At 38.2% G+C, this 17,966-nt stretch overlaps 1 protein-coding gene across 2 annotated transcripts in view; it reads right to left on the bottom strand.

Annotated features, from left to right (window-relative positions):
- The window catches only part of abca4b (ATP-binding cassette, sub-family A (ABC1), member 4b), a 71,236-nt gene continuing 53,270 nt past the window's right edge, over nt 1–17,966 (bottom strand). For both annotated transcript variants that reach the window (XM_073849678.1, XM_073849677.1), the window contains exons 30-50: nt 17,183–17,281; nt 16,827–17,019; nt 16,640–16,734; nt 16,520–16,552; nt 15,914–16,019; nt 13,787–13,861; nt 12,707–12,876; nt 10,704–10,881; nt 10,465–10,580; nt 10,228–10,375; nt 9,891–10,014; nt 6,952–7,081; nt 6,662–6,782; nt 6,494–6,556; nt 5,543–5,649; nt 5,323–5,464; nt 3,585–3,719; nt 3,400–3,503; nt 1,947–2,039; nt 1,227–1,476; nt 1–955 (exon numbers count right to left, since the gene is read on the bottom strand). In XM_073849678.1, the coding sequence (XP_073705779.1) occupies nt 836–955; nt 1,227–1,476; nt 1,947–2,039; nt 3,400–3,503; nt 3,585–3,719; nt 5,323–5,464; nt 5,543–5,649; nt 6,494–6,556; nt 6,662–6,782; nt 6,952–7,081; nt 9,891–10,014; nt 10,228–10,375; nt 10,465–10,580; nt 10,704–10,881; nt 12,707–12,876; nt 13,787–13,861; nt 15,914–16,019; nt 16,520–16,552; nt 16,640–16,734; nt 16,827–17,019; nt 17,183–17,281 (2,602 nt within the window). In that variant the 3' untranslated portion in view covers nt 1–835. The remainder of the gene's footprint in view (nt 956–1,226; nt 1,477–1,946; nt 2,040–3,399; nt 3,504–3,584; nt 3,720–5,322; nt 5,465–5,542; nt 5,650–6,493; nt 6,557–6,661; nt 6,783–6,951; nt 7,082–9,890; nt 10,015–10,227; nt 10,376–10,464; nt 10,581–10,703; nt 10,882–12,706; nt 12,877–13,786; nt 13,862–15,913; nt 16,020–16,519; nt 16,553–16,639; nt 16,735–16,826; nt 17,020–17,182; nt 17,282–17,966) is intronic.

Genomic DNA, 17,966 nt, shown 5'->3' with positions numbered 1-17,966 from the left:
TGCATCTCACAATTCTGACTTTTTTTCTCGCAAATGCGAGTTTATATCCTGACTTTTTTCTCAGAATTGCAGGATATAAGGTCACAACTGCGAGAAATAAGTCAATTGTAAGAAAAAAATTCTGACTTTTTCTCACAATTGCGAGTTTGCATCTCGCAATTCTGACTTTTTTCTCAGAACTGATATAAACTCACAAGAGCGAGACATAAGTCATAATTGCAAGATAAAAACTCACAAATGCAAGTTTGCATCTTATTAATTTATATATTTTCAGGATATAAAGTCACAACTGTGAGAAATAAGTCATAATTGCAAGACAATGCAATTCTGACTTTTTTCTCACAAATGCGAGTTTGTATCTCATAATTGTGACTTTTTTTCTCAGAATAGTAAGATATAAACCTGCAATTGAGAGTTACACAGTCCAATTTTGAAAGGAAAAAAAAAAGACTATGTTTCCAGAAACGCAAGTTTATATCTCATTACACAGTTCTGAAAAAAATAATTGTTATAAAAAGTTGCAATTATTCAAACCTATGACATTCTTATAAAGGTGAGTGAATGATGACAGAATTTTAATTTTTAGGTGGACTAACCTTTTAATGCGTGGAGGTTTTTCTTTCAGAGATTTACCTTTGCCTCAAAGTGCTATAGACTGAGGGCAGATGTTAAAAAATTGTATGTATTAATGGAAAAATTCCAACATTTTAAAACCTAAAATAGATAATGTAGGATTTGTGTATAAATACATATATAAAAAGCTTTAGGAACTTTATAAACAGCATGGTGTAATGTGCTGTCAGCCATGAGTCCTTTTGAAGCATATGAGTTCATTTTAACTGTTTTTCGTCACAACTCTTCGTAGCGGCGAGACCTTTTTCTCTCGTCTCGGCGCTGATGCTCTGAGCTGAGTATCATCCTCTCCTGACTGCTGCTTGGCAAAATTCACAAACACCTGTAAGGCAGTGAAACAGATGAGCTGTTAGTCCTGTCAGTCACATGTGCTGAGCAAATCGAATTCAATCTCAGCATGGGAATTTCAACCAATAATTCATTTCTAATGGAAGGTCCCCAGAGCACAGGATGTCATTTTTACAGCATCAAGCAATTTTTCTTGTCTGCAGTGAAAGTGAAATGCTAAAATAACTTAAAGTCTTAACATGCTGCTGACAGCTGCTATGGATTGACTTGAAAGCGATTTGTTGCATAGCAGGGGATGAAGTTACCTGGTCTAATGTGGTCTGAGACACAGAGTAGTCCTCAATGTTCAATCTCTCTTTGTTGGTCAACACCAGCTGGAAGACTCGCGCCAGTGAGGCTGCGGCGATTTCGTATTGTAAAGTGTTGTAGTGTTTCTCTCGCTGTATACATCCTGGGAAGCTGCTTTCCATGAAAGATTCAGCCGGGACCAGGTCAGGAGGTATCCCTGGTTTTTCAGCTTTGATCTTCATCGTGACTACATAGCCACCTCCAAACCTGTCCACAATCACAATCTATATGTCAGTATATGTTTTGTTGACCATTTAATGGATTTAAATTGTTTTGCATAGCATCTTTCAAAATTTAGAATTTAAAGGAATAGTTCACCCAAAAATGAAAATTCTGTCACTAATTACTTACCCTCATGTCGTTCCAAATCTGTAAGACCTTCATTCATCTTTGATGTCCTTACTACCTTTCTGGGCCTTTAATGTGTCAGTTCTGTTGCTGTCTATGCAGAGTCGAAAGCTCTCAGATTTCATCAAAAATATCTTAATTTGTATCCAAAGATAAACAAAGGTCTTGCAGGTTTGGAACGACGTGAGGATGAGTAATTAATGACAGAATTTTCATTTTGGGGTGAACTAACCCTTTAAGGCCGGAAGAAGAAATAAGTTGATTTGTGATCATATGGAAACAGCATTCTTGACTTTAAATTATGAGACTTTCCAAGAGAACATACTCACTTATATTTCAGATGCTGGATTGTGCCCAGACACTTAAACGTCCCATTGACCATGATGGCCAAGCGAGTACAAAGGGCTTCACACTCTTCCATACTGTAAATGCAAACAAAAAACCCAACAACAGATAAATGAATACTAGGAATGCACTGAAATGAAAATTCTTGGCTGAAGCCAAGAACTTACCCCCCATCAAACCCACCATGCGCTTTAGGGGGTCTGTTAAAACTCAATGGGCTCAGGGAAGGCAAGAGAGACGCCGACTCCCGCTGTGACTTTACCTGCTGATGTCTCTATTGGACAATGTTTCTTTAGAAAACACTTTTTAATGTCATATTTTGTACTATTTTGCATTGTTTTATTTTTGTAAGACATTTTTTTTTCTCATTCAATATTCTGAGGAGGAACTGACTCCCTTGCCTCCTCGGAGGAAACGCCCCTGGAACCCAGCCACTTTAAAAGCACTATATTATAAGCTGTGTGCATGTAAATAAACTCATTGATGCTCTACTAATTTTTATTAGAAATCTGTGATTTAATAAGATAACTAAAATAACTTAAAGTCTTAACATGCTGCTGACAGCTGCTATGGATTGACTTGAAAGCGATTTGTTGCACAGCAGGGGATGAAGTTACCTGGTCTAATGTGGTCTGAGACACAGAGTAGTCCTCAATGTTCAATCTCTCTTTGTTGGTCAACACCAGCTGGAAGACTCGCGCCAGTGAGGCTGCGGCGATTTCGTATTGTAAAGTGTTTTATTTTTGTAAGACATTTTTTTTTCTCATTCAATATTCTGAGGAGGAACTGACTCCCTTGCCTCCTCGGAGGAAACGCCCCTGGAACCCAGCCACTTTAAAAGCACTATATTATAAGCTGTGTGCATGTAAATAAACTCATTGATGCTCTACTAATTTTTATTAGAAATCTGTGATTTAATAAGATATATCACTATTTCAGTTTTATTTTGATTAATTGTGCAGCCCCATTTCTGAATTTTAATGTTAAAATGTTCATGTTTCAACTCTCAAAAACACCCCATGCTTCATGAATCCCATTTGTGACGCTGCACCACAAAACCAGTCATAAGTAGCACAGGTTTATTTGTAGCAATAGCCAACAATACATTGTATGGGTCAAAATTATTGATTTTTTTTATGCTAAAAATCATTAGCATATTAAGTAAAGATCATGTTCCATGAAGATATTTTGTAAATTTCCTACCGTAAATATATCAAAACTTATTTTTTGATTAGTGATATGCATTGCTAAGAACTTCATCTGGTGATTTTCTCAATATTTAGATTTTTTTGCACCCTCAAGATTCCAGATTTTCAAATAGTTGAATTTCGGCCAAATATTGTTCTACCCTAACAAACCATACATCAATGGAAAGCTTGTTTATTCAGAATGTATAAATCTCAATTTGGGTAACCCTGCATTAATTTAAATTCTTGCCTGTGAGACGTCAAAACGACTGCCCTCCCATCACGGATGATACTCAGAATGGCAGTCCACAGGAACCGACGGGAGTGAGGGTCCATTCCTGTTGTGGGCTCATCCTACACAGATTTACAGGTTTAAATTACATTAATGTTTTTGTTTTTGCACAATGACACTGAGAAGGCTTATGAAAAACATACCAGGAGCACTAGAGGAGGACAGCCAATCATAGCAATAGCAGTAGACAGTTTCCTCCTGTTGCCACCGCTGTAGGTACCAGCACAGTTCCCTGCGTATTCAGACAGACCCAGCTTCTGAATGCCCCATTCTGCCACCTACAGAAAACATACAATACACAATAATACTGACTATAACAGAATGCTTATTAGTTAACAGAATATCAGTAACATAATGTAGCTGCCTGTGTAAAATTATGTCCTGAACATGCTTATGCTTCTAGAAAGGTTGAGGATACATAACTGGAATGAGTATGTTTTATAATCCCAGTGGCCAAGCTAAGGCCATGCACCAACTGTATGCGTATCACCTGACTGAACAGTCTGGACCCTAGTGATTGAACTGGGAAAACTGTCAGCTGCAGGTGAGGCCAGTATGAGTCTAACCAATCAAACTGTAGAGCGCTGTAAAGCATGTGCAAACCTTATACAACTTGGTTATTTTAAGCATGATCTTCAAGATATAAAAGTGTGCATATTTTTCTTGTCAGTGAGTCGCTCTGATGAAGCGACTCCCTGCCAGGCGCTAATAAATGTTATTACTGAACAAAGTAACTTGAGGTGGTGTCTTGATGCTGCACAGCTAAGGGAGGCAATAAAGAATCTAGCACACACTTTGGAAGTGGTTAGGCAGTGAATGTATCTTCTTGGTTGGGACGATGTCCACTGGTTGGTTAATGTCCACCAAAAGCCATGTTTCTAAGCACCTTAAAGGTTTAGTCTTTGAGAGTCAAAAAAACATACACGACAAAATCAAATTAAACCCTGTGGCACGTGATGATACATTGAGGTCTTAACACACAAAACAATTGGTCTGTGCAAGAAATTGAACAGTATTTTTGTGTTTTTTTACCTCTAATCCACTGCAATGTCCAACTGTCCTGAGCGTGTTCACAACAGCCGGCTCTGACATAGTAGACACATATGCAAAAGCGGTCTGTCGCACATACGCCACTCATTGTTTCCACGTAGAGATTGTGGATATGATGGCTACTCAAAATAGTATTTACTTTTGCTTATCCTGATTGTTGCAACCGATAAAAAACTAAAAGATTACATTTGCTTGCTCTTTGCCATGTGCCGGCCTGTGAATGCGCTCAGAACAGTTGAACATTGCAGTGGATCAGAGGTAAAAAATAAAATAAATACTGTTCAGATTCTTGCACAGGCCGATTGTTTAATTTGTTAAAACTTCAATGTATCATCATGAACCGCAGGGTTTAATTTGGTTTAGCCTGTGTATGCTTTTTTGACTCTCTAATTCGTGGGTCCCATTGACTGCCATTATATGACAGACTACAAATAAAAATATTTGTTTGTCTTCTACTGAAGAAACAAACAAAAAAATGTATTCTGATTCAGAAGAGATTTATACAAAGATAATCATTTATAAGCAAAAACATTTATAAAATACATTGTAAAATATAATGGAGTCGTGTGGATTACTTGTGGATTATTGGGTTTTTAATCAGATGTTTGCACCCATTCACTGCAGAGAATTAATTGGTGAGCAAGTGATGTAATGCCATAATTTCTCGAAGTCTGTTCCAATGAAGAAACAAACTCATCTACATCTTGTATAGCATAAGGGTGAGTACATTTTCAGCAAAATTTTTGCTGCATTTTAGAGTGAACTACTCCATTAAGCCGACTGAATATTTCATTGACAAAGGTGAATGAAGGGTCCGGCTGTGAGACTTACTCTGTTAATTTCAGATTCAGGAATCCCACGGAGGCGAGCATACAGGTACAAGTGCTCTCTACCTGTCAGCAGCTCATCTAAAGCATCAAACTGAGGGCAGTAGCCCATATTTTGGTGCACATCCAAGATATTGGTGAGAATACTGAAGAAAAGCACAGTTCATGTTTAGCATTTGCATCCAATGTAAATATACAAAACTCTTTATAGTTTTCTATATTACCTGTATCCAGCTACTGATGCCTCCCCTGATGTTACATCCGTGTCTCCGGTCAGCATTTTAAAGGTTGTGGTTTTACCTGCACCGTTTACACCAAGAAGCCCAAAGCACTACAGAAAATATTTTAATTTGATTACCACATTACTGTTCACTCATTAATTTCAATTGAAGAAGCAACAGCATGGCTTAGAAATGAGACATATACAGTTAAGGTCAAAAGTTTACAAACACCTTGCAGAATTTGCAAAATGTTAATTATTTTACTAAAATAAGAGGGAACATACAAAATGCATGTTAGTTTTTATTTAGTACTGACCTGAATAAGGTTTTTCATATGTAGTCCACAAGAGTAAATAATGGTTCCATCCATCTTTTCACACTGAGGAGAACTGAGGGGCTCATATGCAACTATTACAGAAGGTTCAAACACTCATTGATGCTTCAGAAGGAAACACAATGCATTGAGTGCTGGGGGTGAATTTTTTATTTATTTTTGTACCTGTAATAGTTGCATATAAGCACTTTAGTTGTCCTCAGTGTGAAAAGATGGATCTCAAAACAATAACCTTTTGAAAGGGTTCAAATACACAAAAATGGCAAAAAAAAAAAAAAAAAAAGAATTTGTGGGATTTTTCTGAAGAACAGCAGGCAGTTTAACTGTTCAGGACAAACAAGTGACTCATGAACAACTATCACTAAACGAAAAAACACAGCTGTGGATCATTCAGGTAACACAGTATTAGGAATCAGTGTATTTTTTATAAATTCAACTATTATTTTCTCTTGTGGACTATATGTAAATGTCTTGTATGTGAAATATCTTATTCAGGTCAGTACTAAGTAAAAAATAACATCCATTTTGGTACAATAATTAACATTTAGCTGATTCTGCGAGGTGTATGTAAACTTTCGACCTTAACTGTAAAAGTTTTTTGTTTTTTTTTCCAGTGATACCTCGCCTACTGGAACTCCTACACAGATTTTGTCCACTGCTGGCCGTTTTCTGCGTCTGTATGTCTAAGATCAAACCATACAGTTTGCATGGTAATAATAGTAATTCAAAGCACTTAAAATTCATAAAATGGATGCTTTTTATATTAGTCACTTGGTGTGGTCACTTACTTTTGACAAGTCTCGGATTAGAAGGATGTCATTCTTGTTTCCTCCTTTGTAAATACGCTCTCTCTCCTGAGCTACATCATTATCTTCATCTTTAACAAGACTCTTCCCATAGTCTGACACCCTACACAAATATTAAACAAAAATAATAATAGTTCCATCATGTGTTGTTTTAAGATACAGTATAGCTGTAGTAAACACAAAGTAAAGTAATATTAAACAGATCCCATTTTAAAGCTTTTTTAATATTGTTTTGCAGCTGTAGAATATGAATAATGTCTTTTTGTCCTCACCAGTGGTCAAGGAAAAAATTGTACTGGATAAGCAGATTAAGGACGAAATACACAAAACCTTCCACAGCCATACAGAAAAGATTCTTCCCCACAAAGTCCCATCTGAATGGATCCATGGAAAACTCCTCTCCTGTGCCAAGACAAAATTTATTGTAAGGACAGTGGCTTTATTAAATTAGATTTTTGAGAAGGTGCCAGTGAGAATTCTGGCTCACTTGTTACCATAGTTCTTCATATTAGCATTCTTAGTTAGCAGTTGTTTTTATTTATTTATTTAAAGAGCAGGTCATATGGGTTGTGAAAAATACATTTTATAACAGCTATCCTTCAATGTAAACTGTCTGCAAAGTTGTTAATCTGGTCAGTATATATTTATGCATTTAAACATCTGAAACGAAAAAAAGATGTGCATGATAAATAAAGATATTGTCTCTCAAAAGAAAGAGTCGACTCTGAACCTTCTTAACGAGTAATCATATTTTTAAATCTTCTGCCTGTTTCCAATATACATCACTAAGTAACATATTAGCAAAAACCCTGCCTACCCACGAAATATATACACTCTGACCTGCCCACAAATACTTCCGCTAGTTAGTATTTACATCATGTCAAGAATACTCTGTGTTTAGTGCCGTGAAAGTAAGTTCGTTCCCTCTTAGTCGTTCACTCCGACGTTACGTTGAGTGACGTATTTGGGATCGTACTTGAGAGACCTCTGAGCTAAAGAGAAAAGGCCAATGAACATTGGCGAGTGGAATTTGCATGCCTAGCCACTCCCCCATACATATGGTTATATAAGATGGAGGCGTGCATTCAGTCATTCAGGTTTCTGCTTCAGAGCCATCGCCTCTTGAAGAAGAAGAAGAAAGAAGAAAAGAAGTTGCTGTCTTCAGGCTGCGTAGTCAGCTTCTCTTCACAAAGAGCAGCTGGTCTCTTTGCACTCCAGCGAAGTGCTGCCCTTGAGCGTATGAGTGTGCCACGGTCCTTTTCTGGGCAAACCAGCCTAAAAGAGCACATTTCTCGTTGAGAGTGTCTTCTAGGATGACTTTCCGACCATGTGCTTCTGGGTGCGGTAGTTTCCTGACTTCTGACATGGACATGATCGCTGTCTGTCATGCCTGAGCTGTAAACATGCTGAAACTGTGTTCGTGGATGGTTCGTGCATTCAATGCGAATGCATGACCATGGCTATGCTTCAGTCACTCCTCTCATTTGTGAAGAGGCTTCTCTTGTCTGATACCAATGCCAGTTTGGCAGGCTTTAAGAGCTCCTCGCTGCCCTGGTTAAAAGAAAGAGGTCTACAGTTCTGATTATTCCACCAGGTAAACCCCGACGGAAGTCCGTCTCCTCATTCGTAGCCTCGTAGAGCTTCCGACAGATGGCGTCTGCTCGTCCCATGGCGAGCCTTATGTCTCTCTTGGTGCTACAGATAAAGACAGGATTTCTATCACTGCATCAGAGAAGGGGCATTCGTTTGCAGAGGCCGTCAATTCTGCTGAGCAGCCCCCTGTTATGGCAGCTGACCAGTCGGAGTCTGACGCCGAAATGACGGCCATGCTTCCCGGACGGCCAGAGGTGCCAGGTTGGAGGTGGAACGCCTTTTCCTGTGCGCTCAAGGCTGTTTGATTGGCTGGCCCCGCACATGTTTTCCAAGCTGCGTTTGGCCCCAGTCATGGACATGGAAGGCTCCAGCTGTTCTAGTTTGAGCTCTTCCCTCCTCACTACCCTTGATGGAGCAGCCAGGGGGTACGTTGACGTTCCCCAGGTGGATAGTGCAGTTGCAGTGCATTATGCCTGCAAATGCCGCCACCTGGTGGTTCCGTCCATGCCCTCCGTTCAAAGCATGTAAGCTGTTGTCAGCTCTCGCTGCCAAGGCTTGCAGTGCTGCGAACTAGGCTACCTCCGCCCTGCACACCACGGCCATCCTGCAGGTGAAAAACCACCAGGCCAAGGCACTATGGAACTGCACAAGGGTAGTTCTGACCAGAGGTTGATGCAGGAACTGTGCAAGGCGACCAACTTCATTCTCCAGGACGACTAAGGTCACGGCACGGTTCCTCGGTCAGGTGGTGTCTACTATGTAGCCCAGGGGTGCCATCTCTGGCTGAACCTGGCGTAGATGGTTGATGTCGACAAAGTTCGCTTTTTCGACGTATCCGTCTCCCAGGTCGGCCTTTCCAGCGACACTGCCGAGGACTTTGTCCAGAAGTTCTAAGCAGTACTACAACAGACAGAGGTAATCTAACAAAGCTTTTGCAGCCTCTACACCTGCTCCGCCCCTTAAAAAACAAAACAAAAAAAAACAGGGGTGTTCAGTTGGCCGTAGGAGAGCAGCGCCGACTGTGAAGCTGCCCTGAGTCGGGTTACCCAGGGATGGAGAAGTTGGCTCCCCGGGGGAAGGCTGGGGGATTGTGCCTTCGCTGCCACCACTGACCTCCAGGAGGTACTCAACTATTCACAAAAAGAGCTATTTTCTTAATCTCTGGGTCTCTCGCCCCGAGTTTTGTTCCTGAGCGATGCATTGCCTCCTCGAAATTCAGACTCGGAGCCTGGAACAAGTGGAGAACGTAAATGCTGCCCCTGGCAACTCGTCTTTTCTCCAGGACGCACTGCTTCCTGGGATAAGTCACCCTCCCCTTCCCGGCTGCCCCATGGGTACGTTAACATTATAAAATATAACATAATATAATATAATATAATATAATATAATATAATATAATATAATATAATATAATATAATATAATATAATATAATATAATATAATATAATATAATAGGAGAAAAGTTTTGAAGCAAAAATATGCGATTCAGTTGGATTTAGCAATTATTGTTAGGAAACTCCACTTTGAATAATCTATGGGGAAACATAATTTCAATTTGAACAGGGATGACAACAACTGATTGTATCATTATTATGTATTGCCAATAGATAAACTTACCAAATCGAGCATAGACATCAGTCACAGCCTGGTTCATGGCCATATCAATGAGACCTCGGCCGAGACAGAAGTGAGGAAAGACCAGTAACACCTTCTTCAAGATCTCATTAAACATTTGCAGGGACTGAAGCATTTATAAAGAAAAAAACATGAGCAATTACTACAAAATAAGGAACTTGAGACTTATTTTGTAGTAATTGAGGTTACTTGATCCATAAACATGAAAATTATAGTTTTTCTGTAACTTTTTAGTTTTTCTTTTAACTTTAATGCATTACAGAGACTAAATTATAATTTATAATTTAACAAAAACTGACAAAAAAGATGAAAAAATTACCCTGTTGTTTTCAAAGAGCTCTAAGATGAAGGTGATGGCACTACTGTTGATACCAATAAAAAGGTTGATGCAGGAGAGGGACACGTACGCCGTGCTGGGGACATTGAACATGTAGGACATGGGATACATCATGGGCGTCACTGACCACCTGCATAGAAAAGAGTGAAAGAAAAATCACTGTTGTGTTTAGAAGATTTTCTTGAAATGGGTCTGAACCTTCATAAGCTGTTGACTGACCCATAGAGACAAAGCAAAGCGATCAGCGCTGGCAGATTGGTTGGTGATGTGTAGCACCTCTTATCAAAACCCACGAAAATGCCCACAACCATTGCTGTGCTGAAAGAGTAGTTTATCTGGCACAAACAAACCAAAGGGATGTGAGCAATCAAGCAGTAATCCAAAAACATTTCGCAGTGACTAATGACTGACATTTCACAGAACTGTCCTTGTTATAAAACAATGCTGACAAATCTCACCATGTCCCAGAAAAAGTTGGCGACCCAGTAGACCAGAGGACTGACTCCACTAACAAACTGCAGATGCTTGGCTTTGGTGACACGTTCCTGAATGAGGTAGAGGATGAAGCTGGCTGGGATGAAGGACATGGCAAAGATGACACAGATGGCCACTACTGCATCCACTGATGTGGTCAGACTGTCCAAAAGGAAAAACAGCATTTTGTTAAACAAGAGAAGACAGTGCGTGTTTTTCTTAAAAACATTATCCATACAGTTGTTCAGTATTTATATTTATGCATTTAAACACTTGAAACAATTTCAGTTGTTCTCATTTCCTCACTGCTTACACTACCAGTCAAAAGTTTTTGAACAGTAAGATGTTTTTAAAGAAGTCTCTTCTGCACACCAAGCCTGCATTTTTTTTTATCCAAAGTACAGAAAAAACAATACAATTTTGAAATATTTTTACTATTTAAAATAACAGTTTTATATTTGAATGTATTTTAAAATTTAATTTATTCCTGTTATTTCAAAGCTGAATTTTAGCATCATTACTCCAGTCACATGATGCTTCAGAAATCATTCTAATATTCTGATTTGCTGCTCAAGAATAAATAAAAATATTATTAATTATGTTGAAAACAGCTGAGTATATTTTTTTCAGGTTTCTTTGATGAACAAAAAGTTCAGAAATTCAGCATTTATCTGAAATAGAAATCTTTTGTAACATTATAAATGTCTTTATCATTAATGACTCCAAGCTTTTGAATGGTATAATGTTATACCATTAAATGCTGATCTTTGGATCTTTCTTTTCATCAAAGAACCCTGAAAAAATGTAAATTAATTTGATACTTTTATTCAGCAAGATGGATTTAACTGATAAAAAAATGACAATAAAGATATTATTACAAAAGTCTTTCTGGTCCTTGAATCTGATTGGCTGGGAGCAGTGCGATATTCTAGTGATATCAGCACTCCAACCATTTTCACCGTTTGAATCATTCCGCTTGCAGTATTTCTCACAGCAAGTGTCGTGGCGGATGCCCAACTCCATCATAATTTTATAAATAATACTGTTTTTGTGCCATGGAATGTAGTTTTAGGAGTATTTAGATGAGACTATACTTGTTTAGACTTCAAATATGCAGTTTGTTAATAAAAATAACATCTATTTAAAAATTTGCTTCAATGTTTTTAGAGATGTGAGCTCATAATACATTGAGCTTTTAATCCAGTAATACAATAAGCTTTCAATGAAGCAACTCAACGTTACTTCGTTACTAGTTCTAAAGTGACATTTTCAAACTAGTAATGGAGGCTTGGACTCAGCTGTTAAACTGTTAACTTGAGATTTGAATCCATGGCGAAAGGAAGTCGTCTGCACAAAAGAGGGGTTTTAAAGACACCCAGTTATTGTTTCTTATTTATTTACACACGCGTGCCCTTAAGCTGTTGTATAAACACAATATCACACTCGTAGCTGTGCAGTATGGCTGCAAATTGGCATGCTGTGATTACCTTTGGCTTACGGCCAAATCACAGTGGCTGATACAGTATACAGCCATATAGCAGTGCTACGATTGTGATATTGCTGATTTGTAATGTTGCAAAACCAACCCCAAACTTTTGAATGTACATTAACATTAATTGAACGATTACGATAACATTAATTGTGTCAAAATCCCGCCCAAACTCCCACAGACCCAATCGCACGATCACAATCATGACACCACACCCCGTTTTTATAGCATCAAATAACTACTTAAAAGCGAACTTATTAGAAAAGCGAACACCTGAACACGAATCAGCATTATAAAAACTACCTCACATGATTGAAATCATCTTTGGAAAAAAATTATTTGAAGTGTAATTCGATTATTTAGTTTGGCTCACATCCCATTAGATTACATGGAGAGGGCGGGGTTTATGACCTATACTGCAGCCAGCCACCGGGGGGTGATCGAAAACTTTTGGCTTCACTTTTCAGGGCACCTACGGTACACTTGACTGACACTCACACAGTGACCTCTGACAGCTGCTCTTTGGTGAGGTTGAGCGGGTGGTTGATGGCAGTAATGCCGTACTCTGATGGATTGGCGTGAGGCGGCAGGTAAGCACGGAGAATGGCATTGTTTGCTACGTTCATAAATGAGACCATGGCGTGCCAGCCTTTGTTGTTATACCACACCTGTGACGAGGGAGCAAAAAGTCATAAAGTCATAACTCGAAAACTGGAGAGAATGTTAAGAATTTTTTTTATTTGTTATATAATGTATTGTTAAAGGAGAGGTTCACTTCAGGCACAAAAATTTACAGATAATTTACTCACCCCCTTGTTATCCAAGATGTTCATGTCTTTCTTTCTTCAGTCGTAAAGAAATAATGTTTCTTGAGGAAAACATTTCTGGAATGTTTTCCATATCGTGGACTTCTATGGTGCCTGCTAGTTTGAACTTCCAAAAGTTCAAATGCAGCTTCAAAGGGCTCTAAACGATTCCAACCGAGGAAGAAGGGTCTTATCTAGCAAAACGATCGCTTAATTAAAAAAAAATTACAAGTTATATACTTTTTAACCTCAAATGCTCATCTTGTCTAGCTCTGTGATGTGCATGCATACTCTGTGCACTCAGTTCAACACAGGGTATGTCGAAAAACTCCCATCTCTGATATTGCTATTTTACCTTTTTTTGTAAAGGGTGTTGGGTCTTCTTTGCTGGTTGGTATTTCTGCATCGATGTAGGATGACTTTGAAGGAGAAAATGAGGTGGTAGCTTTTTGACCCACCCTAACTGTTTTGAACTGGAATACACAGAGTACGCATATCGCAGAGCTAGACAAGATGAGCATTTGAGGTTAAAAAGTATATAAATTGTAATTTTAAGTTTTGCTAGATAAGACCATTCTTCATCGGCTTAGAGCCCATTTAAACTACATTTTGGAAGTTCAAACTCGCAGGCACCATAGCCCGCTAAACATAATTTTTTTTACGACTGAATAAAGAAAGACATGAACATCTTGGATGACAAGGAGGTGAGCAAATTATCTGTAATTTTTGGTTCTGGAAGTGAATTTTCCTTTAAATAGATGCTTTCACATACCTTAACATTGTACTCACTCTCCATGAAATGCAAAAATGTTCCAAATTCATTCATAGCTGACTTTGAATAGGGGCCCTAAGGATAAGATAAGAAACAGCATATGTTTTGTGAGCAGAATTGAAAGTAATATGTGACCCTGAAACACAAAACAGTCTTAAGTAGCACAGGTATACAGGTCCTTTTCAAAAAATTTGCATATTGTGATAAAGTTCATTATTTTCTGTAATGTACTGATAAACATTAGACTTTCATATATTTTAGATTCATTACAACACAACTGAAGTAGTTCAAGCCTTTTATTGTTTCAATATTGATGATTTTGGCATACAGCTCATGAAAACCCAAAATTCCTATCTCAAAAAATTAGCATATTTCATCCGACCAATAAAAGAAAAGTGTTTTTAATACAAAAAAAGTCAACCTTCAAATAATTATGTTCAGTTATGCACTCAATACTTGGTCGGGAATCCTTTTGCAGAAATAACTGCTTCAATGCGGCGTGGCATGGAGGCAATCAGCCTGTGGCACTGCTGAGGTGTTATGGAGGCCCAGGATGCTTCGATAGCGGCCTTAAGCTCATCCAGAGTGTTGGGTCTTGCGTCTCTCAACTTTCTCTTCACAATATCCCACAGATTCTCTATGGGGTTCAGGTCAGGAGAGTTGGCAGGCCAATTGAGCACAGTAATACCATGGTCAGTAAACCATTTACCAGTGGTTTTGGCACTGTGAGCAGATGCCAGGTCGTGCTGAAAAATGAAATCTTCATCTCCATAAAGCTTTTCAGCAGATGGAAGCATGAAGTGCTCCAAAATCTCCTGATAGCTAGCTGCATTGACCCTGCCCTTGATAAAACACAGTGGACCAACACCAGCAGCTGACATGGCACCCCAGACCATCACTGACTGTAGGTACTTGACACTGGACTTCAGGCATTTTGGCATTTCCCTCTCCCCAGTCTTCCTCCAGACTCTGGCACCTTGATTTCCGAATGACATGCAAAATTTGCTTTCATCCGAAAAAAAGTACTTTGGACCACTGAGCAACAGTCCAGTGCTGCTTCTCTGTAGCGCAGGTCAGGCGCTTCTGCCGCTGTTACTGGTTCAAAAGTGGCTTGACCTGGTGCCTGTACACGGTGGCTCTGGATGTTTCTACTCCAGACTCAGTCCACTGCTTCCTTCTCCACAATCTTCCTCAGGGTCCGGTCACCTCTTCTCGTTGTGCAGCGTTTTCTGCCACACTTTTTCCTTCCCACAGACTTCCCACTGAGGTGCCTTGATACAGCACTCTGGGAACAGCCTATTAGTTCAGAAATGTCTTTCTGTGTCTTACCCTCTTGCTTGAGGGTGTCAATGATGGCCTTCTGGACAGCAGTCAGGTCGGCAGTCTTACCCATGATTGCGGTTTTGATTAATGAACCAGGCTGGGAGTTTTTAAAAGCCTCAGGAATCTTTTGCAGGTGTTTAGAGTTAATTAGTTGATTCAGATGATTAGGTTAATAGCTCGTTTAGAGAACCTTTTCATGATATGCTAATTTTTTGAGATAGGAATTTTGGGTTTTCATGAGCTGTATGCCAAAATTATCAATATTAAAACAATAAAAGGCTTGAACTACTTCAGTTGTGTGTAATGAATCTAAAATATATGAAAGTCTAATGTTTATCAGTACATTACAGAAAATAATGAACTTTATCACAATACGCAAATTATTTGAAAAGGACCTGTATTTGTAGCAATAGCCAAAAATACATTTTATGGGTCAAAATTATTAGGATATTAAGTAAAGATTCCATGAAGATATTTTGTAAATTGCCCATCAAAACTTAATTTTTGATTAGTAATATGCATTGTTAAGATCTTAATTTGGACAACTTTAAAGGCAATATTTAGATTTTTTGCACCCTCGGATTACAGATATTCAAATAGTTGTATCTCGACCAAATATGTCCTATCCTAACAAACCATACATCAATGGAAAGCTTATTTATTCAGCTTTCAGATGATGTATAAATCTCAGTTTTTTTTTTAAATTGACCCTTATGACTGGTTTTGTGGTCCAGGGTCACATATATTAAATGCCTCTAATTAAAGTCTCATGATTGTTTATGTGTACTATACACAATATCATACCCCTGTAATATTCATCATCTGTCCAAGCTGGGAAAAAACTGCCCGAATCTCCTCAGGATCAACATCAAGAATCGGCAGTTGTCCACCAACAGAGAGACCACCATACCTGTAAAATAAACAGATTTAATCAAGCATTTAACAATAGTGTATTTTTGTTGTAAACACAGATATAAAATAGTCCATATTATAACATGTCCATGAATTTGTATCATGGCATTTTCAAAACTCCTGGATTCTGTGACTGTCACCTATCTCTATTAATATGTTTGTGCTGTGTCTCAACTAATTAATTGATCTAATAATAAATGATCGTGTAATATCACAATTAATAGTACCAATTTAAATAAAACAAAATAAAAGTATTATAATTACAAAAGAATAAGCTAAAACAATTTTACATGGAGTATATAGCATGTCACACTTTTTTTAAAATTTAATTTAAATTAAATGATTTCAAATCTTGAGGCATTCTGCATTCCGCATTCTTTCATTAAGATGTGCAGGCTTTCAACAAATAAGTTTAAATTGACAACTACTTGACTGTTTCATATCAGCAACCACATCAAACATCCAAACAGCTAAATAGAAAAAAGACAGAAACTTTACCTTTGTTCATTCACCCAATATTTGCTCTTCAAGCTACATATGAGGAAAAACAGCAGTCAATTTACAAAATGAAATGAATAGTAATACTACTAACACATTGTAGCTTTTATAACAGCTCACCTGGTCTTGATGAGTTTGGGATACGTCTTCACTAAGTAGTCAGAGATGTTTTTGTTTGTCATGTCGAGCAAAATGTCTCCTGTTGGCAGTTTTCTCTACATCACAGCAACAATAATATCACTAAATCCACTTCCCCAGTCATTGTAATCACTATTAAAGTATTTCAGTTTTATCTTTAGATTCTGACCTGGGGTGGCGGCAGTCCTCCAGCTCCATCTGGACAGACGGGCAGCATCGTGAGCTTTGTATCAGTGCTGCACTCACAGGAAGGGGAGGGGTTTCTTGTATTCCACTCTGGACTCGATAAAATGTTTTGGATCTCAGGAGAAACTGGAGGAACTCCCCAATCAGAAGTTGTGTTTAGGCAGGTAATGAGGTTCCTGTGCACACATATTCACATATACAAGATTGCAACAGAGTCTGCCTACTATTTTAAATCTGTTAATAAATAGTTTTTAGCTATTAAGTAAACCAACGCAAGCCAACACAATCACATTACAAACACTGAGTTAAAGCCAAGAAGTACAGGGAAACAAAACCTACTCCAAAGGCTGGTTTGCCATACAGCGCGTTCCGATGCCAGGCTCCTTGAACAACGTCTGTACAAAGTGCCTCATCTTTGGATGTGACGGCTGCTCATTACTGAAACACAGAAGAGCAGTAGGGGAGAGTGGGGTAAGATGAGCCATTTTGACTTATGTGGTCTAAAGTAATTTCAGGAAATTATTATTTGATCAAAATGAATCTATGACAACGGGTTCCAAATATATGGCTTCTTATAAAAAAAAGTGTTCTTTTGGCTCAACTTGCCCCATATTAGAGGTAAGTTGGCCCGAGTCAATGGGTAAGATGCACTATCTGACTGTAAACTGACCATCTGACTCTGATTTAAAACCATGTAAAATTTTAAACCCAAAGATAATTTACTTATTTTAAAAACAAATGTAATAATCAAATTTCCTTTAAAATTGTCATATTACAGGCCATTAGACTGAAGTTGGACAGATAAATATGATTCAAATGTGATGAAAAACACCTTACTATCAAATAAAATACACATAATATGTATATATATTAAAAACTAAATCAGCTGTCTAATATCACCTTAAAATACCAGCTTATACTTCAGAGATTTACCTTAATTTCAGTCCCTTATGGTGGGGTAAGTTAAAATGCTGGCTCAATTTACCCCACAACATTTGGCTCAGTTTGCCACATAGCTGCCATTTTGGAAAAAAACTAGCTAGCTTACCACTTCACACTAGTATTTACCTAAATGATTAGCATGGATTTATATGTTGTTGAGGTCAAAAGTATACATGCGCCT

This window comes from Garra rufa, chromosome 10 (genome assembly GCF_049309525.1).
Source record: "Garra rufa chromosome 10, GarRuf1.0, whole genome shotgun sequence".
Classification (NCBI taxonomy): Eukaryota; Metazoa; Chordata; class Actinopteri; order Cypriniformes; family Cyprinidae; genus Garra; species Garra rufa.
The sequence above is the reverse complement of the archived record's forward strand: the minus strand, read 5'-3'. Positions and strand labels throughout refer to the sequence as shown.